The following is a 16,519-nucleotide window of genomic DNA, read 5'->3' on the forward strand; positions in this document are numbered from 1 at the left end:
GAGAGATAGAGAGACAGAGATAGAGAGACAGAGATAGAGAGACAGAGAGAAAGAGAGACAGAGAGACAGAGAGATAGAGATAGAGAGAAAGAGAGACAGAGAGACAGAGAGACAGAGAGACAGAGAGACAGAGACAGAGAGAAAGAGAGACAGAGACAGAGAGAAAGAGAGACAGAGAGACAGAGAGATAGAGAGACAGAGATAGAGAGACAGAGAGATAGAGAGACAGAGAAAGAGAGACAGAGACAGAGAGACAGAGAGACAGAGAGACAGAGAGATAGAGAGACAGGGAGACAGAGAGATAGAGAGACAGAGAGACAGAGAGATAGAGATAGAGAGACAGAGATAGAGAGACAGAGAGACAGAGAGATAGAAGGCCTGCGGTGTTGATGGTATCCTCAATGAAATGATCAAATATAGAGACAACAAATTCCAATTGGCTATACTAAAACTTTTTAACATCATCCTTAGCTCTGGCATCTTCCCCAATATTTGGAACCAAGGACTAATCACCCCAATCCACAAAAGTGGAGACAAATTTGACCCCAATAACTATCGTGGAATATGCGTCAACAGTAACCTTGGGAAAATCCTCTGCATTATCATTAACAGCAGACTCGTACATTTCCTCAATGAAAACAATGTACTGAGCAAATGTCAAATTGGCTTTTTACCAAATTACCGTACAACAGACCATGTATTCACCCTGCACACCCTAATTGACAACCAAACAAACCAAAACAAAGGCAAAGTCTTCTCATGCTTTGTTGATTTCAAAAAAGCCTTCGACTCAATTTGGCATGAGGGTCTGCTATACAAACTGATGGAAAGTGGTGTTGGGGGTAAAACATACGACATTATAAAATCCATGTACACAAACAACAAGTGTGCAGTTAAAATGAGCAAAAAACACACACATTTCTTCCCACAGGGTCGTGGGGTGAGACAGGGATGCAGCTTAAGCCCCACCCTCTTCAACATATATTGAATATCAACGAATTGGCGCGGGCACTAGAAAAGTCTGCAGCACCCGGCCTCACCCTACTAGAATCCGAAGTCAAATGTCTGCTGTTTGCTGTTGATCTGGTGCTTCTGTCACCAACCAAGGAGGGCCTACAGCAGCACCTAGATCTTCTGTATAGATTCTGTCAGACCTGGGCCCTGACAGTAAATCTCAGTAAGACCAAAATAATGATGTTCCAAAAAAGGTCCAGTCGCCAGGACCACAAATACAAATTCCATCTAGACACTGTTGCCCTAGAGCACACAAAAAACTATACATACCTTGGCCTAAACATCAGCGCCACAGGTAACTTCCACAAAGCTGTGAACGATCCGAGAGACAAGGCAAGAAGGGCATTCTTTGCCATCAGAAGGAACATAAATTTCAACATACCAATTAGGATTTGGCAAAAAATACTTGAATCAGTCATGGAGCCCATTGCCCTTTATGGTTGTGAGGTCTGGGGTCCGCTCACCAACCAAGACTTCACAAAATGGGACAAACACCAAATTGAGACTCTGCATGCAGAATTCTACAAACATCACAAACAAACATATCCTCCGTGTACAACGTAGAACACCAAATAATGCATGAAGAGCAGAATTAGGCCGATACCCACTAGAGCCGTTAAATTCTACAACCACCTAAAAGGAAGCGATTCCTAAACCTTCCATAACAAAGCCATCACCGACAGAGAGATGAACCTGGAGAAGAGTCCCCTAAGCAAGCTGGTCCTGGGGCTCTACACAGAGAGTACACAGAGGCAGAATACCTGACCACTGTGACTGACCCAAAATTAAGGAAAGCTTTGACAATGTACAGACTCAGTGAGCATAGCCTTGCTATTGAGAAAGGCCACCGTAGGCAGACATGGCTCTCAAGAGAAGACAGGCTATGTGCTCACTGCCCACAAAATGAGGTGGAAACTGAGCTGCACTTCCTAACCTCCTGCCCAATGTATGGCCATATTAGAGAGACATATTTCCCTCAGATTACACAGATCCACAAAGAATTCGAAAACAAATCCAATTTTGATCAACTCCCATATCTACTGGGTGAAATTCCACAGTGTGACATCACAGCAGCAAGATTTGTGACCTGTTGCCACGAGAAAAGGGCAACCAGTGAAGAACAAACACCATTGTAAATACAACCCATATTTATTCTTATTTATTTTATATTGTGTCCTTTAACCATTTGTACATTGTTAAAACACTGTATATATATAATATGACATTTGTAATGTCTTTATTGTTTTGAAACTTCTGTAGGTGTAATGTTTACTGTTAATTTATATTGTTTATTTGACTTTATATATTCACTCTATATATTATCTACCTCACTTGCTTTGGCAATGTTATCACATGTTTCCCATGCCAATAAAGCCCCTTGAATTGAATTGAATTGTATTGAGAGAGGGTCAGAGAGACAGAGAGACAGAGAGAAAGAGAGACAGAGAGACAGAGAGAGGTTGACTCGTCTGTAATTCATATCAGTAAGTAGGACTTGACTATAGAGTAGAATAGGACTATTCCACAATAAGTAGACCTAGACTATAGAGTAGAATAGGACTATTCCACAATAAGTAGACCTAGACTATAGAGTAGAATAGGACTATTCGACAGTAAAGTAGGACTAGACTATAGAGTAGAATATGACTATTCGACAGTAAAGTAGGACTAGACTATAGAGTAGAATATGACTATTCCACAGTAAAGTAGGACTAGACTATAGAGTTCTGGAATGACATTATTTATCTGTTGTTTGTTTACTGTCTCAGTCAGACAGTAATTAAACACCAAGGAAACAGAGCAGCACAGTGTGTCCCGTGAGGTTTGAGCTTTTCTATGGGGTTAAAATCTTCAAGAGGATGTGGAACAATAGGAAATGATTAGTAGCCTCATATTACCAGACTGATGACTGCTATGCCACGAGGCTACATGATCAGCATACTTTAATGAAAAGATCTCTCCTGGGAAGCCCTAGGGGAGAAACTTGCGCTAGCATACGGGGAGAGGTTGAAAGGGAGTTTAGAAGGACATCCAGCGGTCGCAGCAACTGGGGAATGCTAGGAATGAGGAGTGGGTGAGCAGAGGGCATACGGATGGACAATTGAGCAGAAGGTGGTAGAGTATATCAGGGGAGCAACTTTCACCGGGGACGGTGGAGGTCATGACCCCCCCGCACACGCACACACACACACCTTCAGAACTGGCATTTTCACCCCCCAGCTTTATCATTGCACTGTGAAACAAAAAGCGGCATTGTGTGTTTTGGGACCATGCGGATGCCTCAGAGTGGTCGGGTAGACCATGTGAAGCTGGCTTTGTAGGTGCTGGATTTAGGACCACGCGGACACTACAGAGCGGGCGGACAGGCTGTGTGAAGGCAAAGCTTCTGAAAGGCTGCTGGAAAGGTATGAGAGAGATTAACACAGGCAGCTGCTATCTGTGTGTGTGTTGTGCTCTTTCTTTGAGTTGTAAAAGCAAGCAGAACAGGAACTGGCTACTCTTCAGTTTATATAGTTGACAAGGTAACTGCTGTTTAACTTAACAGGAAAAAACTAAACTAGTGTTGATCCCCAGTGCTGACCTAGTGGTGTAACTGACATTGAACGTTAGCTAATGTTAGCTAGTAGCTACTACAGCCATTTCAGCACTAGGTTCTAGCTATCTGTCACGTAGTTATAATAGCCACCTCCGATCGCTATAAACAACAAATGTTTTGTAGCATGTGTTTTGTCCCATTTCAACAAAAGTAGATGATGTACCATTGATGTACTGTTAGAGTGATAGCTGGCCAAAAGCTGTACGTTGATAGCTAGCTCTTTTTGATCACACTAAACCTCGATCAAATGACGAAACCAGCGGCCAAAATGATTGAATATCGATATTCTTTTAGGTGTTTTCTTCTTTTTTACTTTGCTTTTCCAACAACGACAACAAAACAGAAGGTGGGAAGGAAAATGCGTTGGGAATGAGTGGAGTTATTGACTAGACTGGTCGGGCAGGCAGCTCAGGCTGAAATTTGATATAGAGGAAATAAATAAATAATAATAATCTTAATTAATGAAGACAATCAAAAGTCTTTGTGCTTAATATTTTTAAGAGTTCATTTGTTCGGCGATTTGCTAAAGGTACAAAACAATATTAATTTTTGAATTACCTTTGATCTACCTCTGTCTTATCAATCACAAGCATATTTAATAATGATCTCTTACTTATTAGCCTGATGACTGTGGGCATTTTTATTTGAGGTATTTTAGGGTATTTTTGCTTACCTTTTGTTGTTCTAAATAGATGAATGACTAGAAGGATTATGGGTAATATTAGATTGTGTAGAAATGCAGGAAATTATCTTTAGATGCCCCCAGACCACCCCCAAGTCACCACCTCCAGATCACCTCCAGACCACCTCCAGACCACCACCTCCAGACCACCTCCAGACCACCTCCAGACCACCTCCAGACCACCCCCAGACCACCCCCAGACCACCCCCAGACCACCTCCAGACCACCTCCAGACCACCTCCAGACCACCTCCAGACCACCCCCAGACCACCACCTCCAGACCACATCCAGACCACCTCCAGACCACCTCCAGAACACCCCCAGACCACCTCCAGACCACCTCCAGACCACCCCCAGACCACCTCCAGACCATTACCCCCAAACCACCCCCAGACCACCTCCAGACCATTACCCCCAAACCACCTCCAGACCACCTCCAGACCACCCCCAGACCACCTCCAGACCATTACCCCCAAACCACCTCCAGACCATCTCCAGACCACCTCCAGACCACCACCTCCAGATCACCCCCAGACCACCTCCAGACCACCACCCCCAGACCACCTCCAGACCACCTCCAGACCACCACCCCCAGACCACCTCCAGATCACCTCCAGACCACCACCTCCAGACCACCCCCAGACCAACTCCAGACCACCACCTCCAGACCACCCCCAGACCACCACCTCCAGACCACCACCTCCAGACCACCCCCAGACCACCTCCAGACCACCACCTCCAGACCACCCCCAGACCACCACCTCCAGACCACCACCTCCAGACCACCTCCAGACCACCTCCAGATCACCTCCAGACCACCACCTCCAGACCACCCCCAGACCACCTCCAGACCACCACCTCCAGACCACCCCCAGACCACCACCTCCAGATCATCTCCAGACCACCTCCAGATCACCTCCAGACCACCACCTCCAGACCACCTCCAGACCACCTCCAGACCACCTCCAGACCACCACCTCCAGACCACCTCCAGACCACCTCCAGACCACCTCCAGACCACCCCCAGACCACCACCTCCAGACCACCCCCAGACCACCACCTCCAGACCACCTCCAGACCACCTCCAGACCACCCCCAGACCACCACCTCCAGACCACCTCCAGACCACCACCTCCAGACCACCTCCAGACCACCTCCAGACCACCCCCAGACCACCACCTCCAGACCACCTCCAGACCATCCCCAGACCACCCCCAGACCACCACCTCCAGAACACCCCCAGACCACCACCTCCAGACCACCTCCAGACCACCACCCCCAGACCACCTCCAGACCACCCCCAGACCACCACCTCCAGAACACCCCCAGACCACCTCCAGACCACCTCCAGACCACCCCCAGACCACATCCTTCTGTAGCTCAGTTGGTAGAGCATGGCGCTTGTAACGCCAGGGTAGTGGGTTCGATTCCCGGGACCACCCATACGTAGAATGTATGCACACATGACTGTAAGTCGCTTTGGATAAAAGCGTCTGCTAAATGGCATATAATCCAGACCACCTCCAGACCACCTCCAGACCACCTCCAGACCACTCCCAGACCACCACCTCCAGACCACATCCAGACCACATCCAGACCACCTCCAGACCACCTCCAGACCACCTCCAGACCACTCCCAGACCACCACCTCCAGACCACATCCAGACCACCTCCAGACCACCTCCAGACCACCTCCAGACCACCACCTCCAGACCACCTCCAGACCACCTCCAGACCACATCCAGACCACCTCCAGACCACATCCAGACCACCTCCAGACCACCTCCAGACCACCCCCAGACCACCACCTCCAGACCACATCCAGACCACCTCCAGACCACCTCCAGACCACCTCCAGACCACCCCCAGACCACCACCTCCAGACCACCTCCAGACCACCTCCAGACCACCACCTCCAGACCACCACCTCCAGACCACCTCCAGACCACCTCCAGACCACCCCCAGAGCACCACCTCCAGACCACATCCAGACCACCTCCAGACCACCTCCAGACCATGTGGACATGATTGAGGGAAGAAGAGAATGGGGTGAGGACGCGAGAAGGTGTGTGGAGATGCATATACAGTACATATAGTTGAATTCTGAAGTTTACATACACTCAGGTTGGAGTCATTAAAACTAGTTTACATACACTCAGGTTGGAGTCATTAAAACTAGTTTACATATACTCAGGTTGGAGTCATTAAAACTAGTTTACATACACTCAGGTTGGAGTCATTAAAACTAGTTTACATATACTCAGGTTGGAGTCATTAAAACTAGTTTACATATACTCAGGTTGGAGTCATTAAAACTTGTTTTTCAACCACTCCACACATTTCTTGTTTAACAAACTATAGTTTTGGCAAGTCGGTATGGACATCTACTTTGTGCATGACACAAGTAATTTTCAACAATTGTTTACAGACAGGTTATTTCACTTATAATTCACTGTCACAATTCCAGTGGGTCAGAAGTTTACATACAATAAGTTGACTGTGCCTTTAAACAGTTTGGAAAATGGCAGAAAATTATGTCATGGCTTTAGAAGCTTCTGATAGGCTAATTGACATCATTGGAGTCAATTGGAGGTGTACCTGTGGATGTATTTCAAGGTTGACCTTCAAACTCAGTGCCTCTTTGCTTGACATCATGGGAAAATCAAAAGAAATCAGCCAAGACCTCGGATAAAAATTGCAGACCTCCGTAAGTCTGGTTTATCCTTGGGAGCAATTTCCAAACGCCTGACGGAACCACGTTCACCTGTACAAACAATAGTACGCAAGTATAAACACCATGGGACCACGCAGCCATCATACCGCTCAGGAAGGAGACGGGTTCTGTCTCCTAGAGATGAACGTACTTTGGTGAGAAAAGTGCAAATCAATCCCAGAAGAACAGCAAAGGACCTTGTGAAGATACTGGAGGAAACAGGTACAAAATATCTATATCCACAGTAAAACAAGTCTTATTTCGACATAACCTGAAAGGCCGCTCAGCAAGGAAGAAGCCACTGCTCCAAAACCACCGTAAAAAAAGCCAGACTACGGTTTGCAACTGCACATGGGGACAAAGATAGTACTTTTTGGAGAAATGTCCTCTGGTCTGAAGAAACAAACATAGAACTGTTTGGCCATAATGACCATTGTTATGTTTGGAGAAAAAGGGGGAGGCTTGCAAGCAGAAGAACACCATCCCGACCGTGAAGCACGGGGGTGGCAGCATCATGTTGTGGGGGTGCTTTGCTACAGGGGGAACTGGTGCCCTTCACCAAATAGATAGCATCATCAAACTATGTGGATATATTGAAGCAACATCTCAAGACATCAGTCAGCAAGTTAAAGCTTGGTCACAAATGGGTCTTCCAAATGGACAATGACCCCAAGCATACTACCAAAGTTGTGGCTAAATGGCTTAAGGACAACAAAGTCAAGGTATAGGAGTGGCCATCACAAAGCCCTGACCTCAATCCTATAGAAAATGTGTGAGCAGAACTGAAAAAGCGTGTGCGAGCAAGGAGGCCTACAAACCTGACTCAGTTACACCAGCTCTGTCAGGAGGAATGGGCCAACATTCACCCAACTTATTGTGAGAAGCTTGTGTAAGGCTACCCAAAATGTTTGACTCAAGTTAAACAATTTAAAGGCAATGCTACCAAATACTAATTGAGTGTATGTAAACTTATGACCCACTGGGAATGTGATGAAAGAAATAAAAGCTGAAATAAATCATTCTCTCTACTATTATTCTGACATTTTACATTCTTAAAATAAAGTGGTTATCCTAACTGACCTAAGACAGGGGATTTTTATTAGGATTAAATGTCAGGAATTGTGAAAAACTGACTTTAAATGTATTTAATTTAGGTGCATGTAAACTTCCCGAATTCAACTGTGTATATATATATATATATATATATATATATACATATAAAATCGTTTTTATTTGTTTTTAAGAATATATACAGATGGTTGAAAAGATTGGTTAATGCGGCCGAGTTGATTATAGAGAGGTGGAGGAGGTGAAACCACTCAGAGCGTGAATCCGTTCTGATTCGGCTGCAGTGTTGAGTAGTGTGAAGACTGGCAGGTCGGATAGGGGAGACTTGGTTGTGAAGAAGATGGCGCTACTAATGGGATGGGAGAGGATGGGAGAGGTGGTAAGCTTTGGCTGGGTTCCCGTACACGTGGGTGTGGTGGGTAATGAGGAGGCCGATGTGGTGAGTGAGAATAGAGGGGGGTAGATTTGCAGGTCCCACTGGGCCGCTTGGAAGAAGGATGATGTGGTGGGTAAGAGTGCAGTGAGAAGAGAGGGGGGTTGATATTCAGGTCCCGTTGGGCCGCAGGACAGTCAAGTCATTAATCCAGGCAAAAGGTCTCGATCTTTGGCAAAGGTAGTGGAATGCTAGTAGTATTATTATCGTGTGCTCTGGTCAGTAAAGGAAGAGGTGGGGAGTATGGAATGTAGAACACAGGAAGTTGTCCCTACACTCAAACCACAAGACTACCTGCCGCCTCTACACTCTAACCACTAGACTACCAACCGTCCCTACACTCTAACCACTAGGCTACCTACCGCCCCTACACTCTAACCACTAGACTACCTGCCGCCTCTACACTCTAACCACTAGGCTACCTACCGTCCCTACACTCAAACCACTAGACTACCTGCCGCCTCTACACTCTAACCACTAGACTACCTGCCGCCTCTACACTCTAACCACTAGGCTACCTACCGTCCCTACACTCTAACCACTAGGCTACCTACCGCCCCTACACTCTAACCACTAGACTACCTGCCGCCCCTACACTCTAACCACTAGGCTACCTACCGCCCCTACACTCTAACCACTAGACTACCTGCCCCCCCTACACTCTAACCACTAGGCTACCTGCCCCCCCTACACTCTAACCACTAGACTACCTGCCACCTACACTCTAACCACTAGGCTACCTGCTGCCCCTACACTCTAACCACTAGACTACCTGCCCCCCTACACTCTAACCACTAGGCTACCTGCCCCCCTACACTCTAACCACTAGACTACCTGCCACCTACACTCTAACCACTAGGCTACCTGCCCCCTACACTCTAACCACTAGGCTACCTGCCCCCTACACTCTAACCACTAGACTACCTGCCCCCTACACTCTAACCACTAGGCTACCTGCCACCCCTACACTCTAACCACTAGGCTACCTGCTGCCCCTACACTCTAACCACTAGACTACCTACCGCACTCTACACTCTAACCACTAGACTACCTGCCGAATAGAGCTAATATTATTGTCAGTTCTTCCTGGCAGACAATACTATATTTTTTTAAATAACACATTTATTTAGTTTCTTGCATGTTAAAACACATTCTGTTTTTAAACTAGTGTTTCTGAGTACAGGGACTGGAACAGAATCATTCTTATTGAGCCTACTTTCCACCCTCAACCGTAAGGCTCTCCAGAGGGTAGTGAGGACTGCACAACGCATCACCGGGGGCAAACTACCTGCCCTCCAGGACACCTACACCACCCGTTGTTACAGGAAGGCCATAAAGATCATCAAGGACAACAACCACCCGAGCCACTGCCTGTTCACCCCGCTATTATCCAGAAGGCGAGGTCAGTACAGGTGCATCAAAGCTGGGACCGAGAGACTGAAAAACAGCTTCTATCTCAAGGCCATCAGACTGTTAAACAGCCACCACTAACATTGAGTGGCTGCTGCCAACACACTGTCATTGACACTGACCCAACTCCAGCCACTTTAATAATGGGAATTGATGGGAAATGATGTAAATATATCACTAGCCACTTTAAACAATGCTACCTTATATAATGTTACTTACCCTACATTATTCATCTCATATGCATATGTATATACTGTACTCTACATCATCGACTGCATCCTTATGTAATACATGTATCACTAGCCACTTTAACTATGCCACTTTGTTTACTTTGTCTACACACTCATCTCATATGTATATACTGTACTCGATACCATCTACTGTATGCTGCTCTGTACCATCACTCATTCATATATCCTTATGTACATATTCCTTATCCCCTTACACTGTGTATAAGACAGTAGTTTTGGAATTGTTAGTTAGATTACTTGTTGGTTATCACTGCATTGTCGGAACTAGAAGCACAAGCATTTCGCTACACTCGCATTTAACATCTGCTAACCATGTGTATGTGACGAATAAAATTTGATTTGATTTGATGGATTTTAGTTGAGAATCACATTAGATTGCACTTCACTGCCCTTAAGTGCTTATAGGTCCTACATTTCAATGTTTGAAAAAAATACCTCAGAATATGACAATTGCATGTTTTTTTCCACACAGAAATAAAATATACAATTTATATTTAACAAAGTGAATTCATTTATTTCCACAAACGAAACACAGTGTAGGTCTCGTGAGCAGTAGGTAGGTGTAGGCCTTCTACGCGGAACAGAAATGATGCTCGTCCTAAGTAGGCCGTGCACATTTAAATGTAACCCTTTCCTGTCCGTTCTTTAAATACGTCCCCCATGTTATGAAATCCACGGGGTTAATGTGAATGTATTCAACTCTAGGAAAAATATTCCAGGTACTGCTTTCAAGAGAGACAACGATTATGATATGTCTGAATGTCTAATATTGGCTGTTGCTTGTGATCTTTGCGTTAGTTTTCCGATTTTGTTTAGTGATTTGCTTCAATATACTTTCGTTACTCACCGAAGTATAGATGTGTGATGACGGAACTTTTCTCCGTTTGTGTAAACTGTCGTTTCTCCAAAATACGAAAGACACGACTTTTGAGTATTTTAACTACGAAATGCGTATCCAACAGAGGGGAATATAGACCAAACACAGACGTCTTTATCTTCTGGTCGGGGTTTAGAAACATATCAGTGAGAAATAATTACAAATCAATTACTACACACCTTTACAGGCACAGGGTTCCCCCACACACCATGTTACAGCGCTTGTTTACCAGTGAAGCTGGGGGGGAAATTGATCGTTAATTATCATGATATTGTTTTTGATTATATATTGTTTTAGTAATATTGAAGTATTTTCTTTTGCGCAAGATCTGTCATGATGTGCTTGTGTGTTTTCATTACTGTGCAACGGAAACGAGTGTCTATTGCCCCAATTCAGTTAGGTCCACCCCCTGTTTGTTCCATCTGCTGAACACGTGTATGTGACAAATACAATTTGACTTTGGTTCCTAGTAAATACACCCCTGATCTCTCAAGACAGCCTCTGTCTCTAATCCCATTAACCCCTCTATGCTCTATCCCCGACACCCTCCCAGACAGAGCTGCCTTAGGTAATGGCCTCCCCTTCACCCCACGACCGGAGTCGTCGCCCCAGCGACCAGGACCAGGATGAGGAGGACCCAGTGGACCAGATGATCAGCAGGACAGGATGTGGGGAGCTGCACTACGCCGTACAGGAGTGCATGGCCGAGCACCAGGACTGGAGGAAGTGTCAGACTCAGGTCCAGACCTTTAAAGACTGTATGATGACCTTCCAGAAGGCCCGGAAGGAACAGCTGATGAAGCAGAGGTCGTCTACAGAGTCGGCCTAGAAGAGCATCGGGTGGTTTGGGTGTTTTCATATCTGGACTGATAGATACTGAGATATCAACGTTTTAATTTTGCCGCTGACATTATAATTGGTTAACGTGTCTAAAACAGTCCTTCCCAAATGGTGGATCGCAACTGAGATTTTTTGGGCCACAGCCCAAGACTGGGTCCGTGCTGACTGGGTCCGTGCTGACTGGGTCCGTGCTGACTGGGTCCGTGCTGACTGGGTCCGTGCTGACTGGGTCTGTGCTGACTGGGTCCGTGCTGACTGGTGGTTCACAAGATTACACATAAAGCTGTAGGTCTCAACTCATCAAGTTGTGGGAAAAGACAACGTTAAAACACCGTCACACTGCTTAGAGCACAGACTGTTTGTCACAGTATTTGTTATGACCGCAGAACCTTTTCTCTGACTGTTTTCCCTCCTGATGCGTCAAGATTGATAACTGACAATTCTCTTCTCTAAATCAATCATGTGGTTTGGGGCTGTGTGTGTGTTGAAAAGCTACAACATTCACATTTCATTCACAGCTTATAATTGGTTAAAGGGTGGATGGGTGTGTGCTTGCCCTAGAGAGAGAGAGAGATCAGTTTCTGTAGTGGTAGACTTAACAGGCACATTTTAATGTGCTTCTATTCATTTTGACATTAAAACAAGTATATGTCCCCATCGTTGGTTTTCTTCATCTTATTTTTATTTTTTTGTACTTTTATTTTTTTATTTTTTTACTTCCATCACATTCAACCTCGTGTCGTTCAACACTGGGCCTTTTGTTTACAGTACCACATGTTACAGACTTTAGTCACCAGGTGGCAGTATAACCCCCAATGTTCTAAATTGAAGGACACTCATCAATTGCAGCCACAGTAAAATGAGACTAGGATTGAAAGGAGGGGGGGATGTAAATTAAATGAGATATATTTTCAGACTAGAAACTATTTACACACTTAAGTCATTTATTAATTTGTATTTTTTTATTGTGACAGGTCAACTTATTGTGTTCAGTTTCCCAGTGCTCCGTTTGTATAGTTTTCTGATGGCCTCCATGACCTCCTCTGTCCTCAGTGAGTATATGATGGGGTTCAACATAGAAGGCAAGGTCTGGGTCAATGAGTTGTTGATAATCCTGGCATTAGGATGTATGTAGCTGACTACTGCAGCTATGTTATTACCCACCATGGGCAGATAGAAGATGGCCACCAGAATTAGGTGAGAGGTGCATGTTCTCATGGCTTTACCCCTCTCCTCCCCCGTGGCAATCCTGATCAACGCGATGGCAATGCAGAAATACGTGAGGACTATCAGTACGATGGGGACACACATTACCACCAGGAAACAGACCCAAGCCATGATGTTGTTGAGAGAGTTGTTGTTGCAGGACAGTGCATAAGTTGGGCCGTGGTCGCAGAAGAAGCTCTTTATCGCCAGAGAGCCACAGAAGGAGAGGCGAGTTATGAGGCTAACAGTGAAGGATATCAAAGCCAGTGTGAACAGCCACAGTATTACTAGGATCACCACCATGGCCGTTCTGGTCACAATAACATGGTACCTGAGAGAAGAAAAATAAAATAATATATATCATTTGGCAGAAGCTTGTATCCGAAGCAACTTACAACAGTGATGGGTGGCCCCAGCGGGAATCGAGCTCACAACCCTGTCATTGCTAGCGCCAATGATACAAATATGAATTAAAAAAATGAAGAAAGCTCTGTCTTTTGAACATTTATGCTTACCTGAGAGGAAAGACGATGGCAACGAACCTGTCGTAGGCCAGGGTGAGGAGAGAGAGAGACTGCATAGTCATGAAGACATAGACAAAGAACATGCTGCTGAGACAGGCCTCGTAGGAGATGTACTGCTTCTCAAACAGAAAAGTCTCTATGAGCTTAGGGATGAGAGCCGTGCTCCCACACAGGTCTGTCGCAGCCAGGTTGAAGACTACGACGTACCTAGGTTAAAGATGGTGGGGGAGGGGTGGTTAGGAAAATGTCATATTCATGTGCGATGCTCAGGCTTTCGGAAGTAAACAGATTGATGAGACCAACGCTGTTGCTAAGATAGAATCACTGGTCCCTTTGTTTAGAAAATCAAATGTAAAGATGTATGTGATGTTAGAATACTCTTGACCAAACCTTGTGTTGGAGCTAACAACATACTTGGCCGTGTGGAGGTTCCTGGCCAGGTAGATAACTGTCATGATGAAGGAGTTAGCCAGGACTGTCACGGCGTAGACCAGACCCAGGAACACATAGTAGTATTTGATGTGAGGGATGTTCTCAAAACCATTAATGTAGAAATATGACGGACGGACGAATGTGGCATTGGAAGAGACAAGGACTGACTGCTCGTGAGCCATGCTGCAGGAATCAGGATGGATGAACGGTTAAGATACACTCCTGGTCTGCTGTCTTAACGTGGTCTGTTTGCAGGAACATGCAGAGAGAACAATGAAAGGTCTGTTTGCAGGAACATGCAGAGAGAACAATGAAAGGTCTGTTTGCAGGAACATGCAGAGAGAACAATGAAAGGTCTGTTTGCAGGAACATGCAGAGAGAACAATGAAAGGTCTGTTTGCAGGAACATGCAGAGAGAACAATGAAAGGTCTGTTTGCAGGAACAGGAACATGCAGAGAGAACAATGAAAGGTCTGTTTGCAGGAACATGCAGAGAACAATGAAAGGTCTGTTTGCAGGAACATGCAGAGAGAACAATGAAAGGTCTGTTTGCAGGAACGAACATGCAGAGAGAACAATGAAAGGTCTGTTTGCAGGAACATGCAGAGAGAACAATGAAAGGTCTGTTTGCAGGAACATGCAGAGAGAACAATGAAAGAAGAATCTGCAAATGGTGTCGTAGTAAAATAACTCCCTATATCGAGATCCAGTGAGAGTTGAACGAGTGTAAATTAAGAATACAACAACTAAACAAGTTACGACTACAAAAGACAAGTAAATTAATAACGCTAATTTATTTTAAGGTATTTTTTCTTTTACATAATGTAGCATAAAACTTCTGATAGAGTAAGCTTCAGCCAGCAACATCTTGAATCAACAAGCCAACAAAGTCCTCTTCATACTGTGATGCTGCTGACACAAATGACAACACGAGGAAGACAGTAGCAATCATCATCGTCAACCAGTTACTTGTCATTATTCAAATAGTAAAATAAATTGAACCTAACTAATTATTCATTTTCAAGATAAAGACGTGGGAGAAGCGTAAAACACATTAAATTAATTTGATGTATTTTATATATTTATATATTTATTACTAGATGAGATTCTCCCCAACATCAGACATCAAACTAAATACCAGAAAGTCAACATCTCCATCAACTACTAAAGCCACTGTTTATCATGTAAATGTAAAGTTGAACCCACCTCCTCAGGTGATAAGGTGGACCTGACAGCCCAGGTCTAGTGTGAGGACCTGGGCAGAGACAACAGACTTATATACTGGATCATCATTACCTGCTGGTCATTAGTACAACACATAGAGTTACATCACTGACTCCCAATCCTGGTCCTGGGATCCCAAAGGGATTCACCTTTTAGTTACTGTACCAACACACCTGATTCAGCTAATCAACTCATCATCAAGCCTTTGATTAGATGAATCAGGACAACAACCTAAATGTTGTTGACCCTTTGGGAAACACTGAATGACACGAATTATAATGTATAACTATAGAATCTAATACTAGGATCTCCATGGTGATCATGGAGTTGCGGGTTAACATTCAGCTGTCCATGTCCAGATTTAGGATCTTCATTTGATCACCCTGGAGAACTTTCCTGCAACTCAGGAAATGTAAAACTTGTAGTGTTTTTGAGGTTAAAAAAAGTCTTCTGAAGTTTGATATTTTGAAATTCATATTTCGTACTTCCCTGAAGAAAAATGTATCGACTGCATCCCCCAAAATCCATTAGTTATATTATAATCCACAAAATGATTTTCCTGCTGTAGGGGACTAGCTCAAATTAGAATCCTACATCTGTAGTAGCATTCCCCAGGCGCTCTCTTTTGATGACTTCTGTAACCATAATAGCCTTGGTTTCATGCATGTTAACATTAGAAGCCTCCTCCCTAAGTTTGTTCTATTCACTGCTTTAGCACACTCTGCCAACCCGGATGTTCTAGCTGTGTCTGAATCCTGGTTTAGGAAGACCACCAAAAATTCTGAAATTATCATCCCTAACTACAACATTTTCAGACACGATGGAACTGCCAAAGGGGGCGGTGTTGCAATCTACTACAAAGATAGCCTGCAGAGTTCTGTCCAACTATCCAGGTCTGTACCCAAACAATTTGAACTTCTTCTTTTAAAAATCCACCTCTCTAAAAACAAGTCTCTCACCGTTGCCGCCTGTTATAGACCACCTTCTGCCCCCAGCTGTGCTCTGGACACCATATGTGAACTGATTGCCCCCATCTGTCTTCAGAGCTTGTGCTGCTAAGTGACCTAAACTGGAACATGCTTAACACCCTAGCCATCCTACAATCTAAGCTTGATGCCCTCAATCTCACACAAATTATCAATGAACCTACCAGGTACCTCCCCAAAGCCTTAAACACGGGCACCCTCATAGATATCATCCTAACCAACTTCCCCTCTAAATACACATCTGCTGTCTTCAACCAAGATCT

At 44.8% G+C, this 16,519-nt stretch overlaps 3 protein-coding genes across 3 annotated transcripts in view; 2 read left to right on the forward strand and 1 right to left on the reverse strand.

Annotated features, from left to right (window-relative positions):
• The first annotated feature begins 4,366 nt into the window (after positions 1 to 4,366).
• Positions 4,367 to 6,320, forward strand: LOC123990927 (extensin-like). The gene is made up of 2 exons (XM_046291953.1): positions 4,367 to 5,667; positions 5,867 to 6,320. Exons 1-2 carry the CDS (start codon positions 4,367 to 4,369, stop codon positions 6,318 to 6,320), a joined length of 1,755 nt encoding a protein of 584 aa, XP_046147909.1.
• Positions 6,321 to 10,754: 4,434 nt separating this feature from the next.
• Positions 10,755 to 12,543, forward strand: LOC124015317 (cytochrome c oxidase assembly factor 4 homolog, mitochondrial). Its single transcript, XM_046330481.1, has 2 exons — positions 10,755 to 10,886; positions 11,598 to 12,543. Exon 2 carries the CDS (start codon positions 11,616 to 11,618, stop codon positions 11,871 to 11,873), a length of 258 nt encoding a protein of 85 aa, XP_046186437.1. The 5' UTR covers positions 10,755 to 10,886; positions 11,598 to 11,615; the 3' UTR covers positions 11,874 to 12,543.
• A 314-nt stretch (positions 12,544 to 12,857) lies between these two features.
• Positions 12,858 to 16,519, reverse strand: part of LOC123990934 — a 31,209-nt gene continuing 27,547 nt past the window's right edge. The window contains exons 12-14 of the mRNA XM_046291966.1: positions 14,029 to 14,229; positions 13,606 to 13,821; positions 12,858 to 13,421 (exon numbers count right to left, since the gene is read on the reverse strand). Coding sequence (XP_046147922.1) covers positions 12,860 to 13,421; positions 13,606 to 13,821; positions 14,029 to 14,229 — 979 coding nt within the window. The 3' untranslated portion in view covers positions 12,858 to 12,859. The remainder of the gene's footprint in view (positions 13,422 to 13,605; positions 13,822 to 14,028; positions 14,230 to 16,519) is intronic.

Source organism: Oncorhynchus gorbuscha, linkage group LG02, assembly GCF_021184085.1.
Source record: "Oncorhynchus gorbuscha isolate QuinsamMale2020 ecotype Even-year linkage group LG02, OgorEven_v1.0, whole genome shotgun sequence".
NCBI lineage: Eukaryota > Metazoa > Chordata > Actinopteri > Salmoniformes > Salmonidae > Oncorhynchus > Oncorhynchus gorbuscha.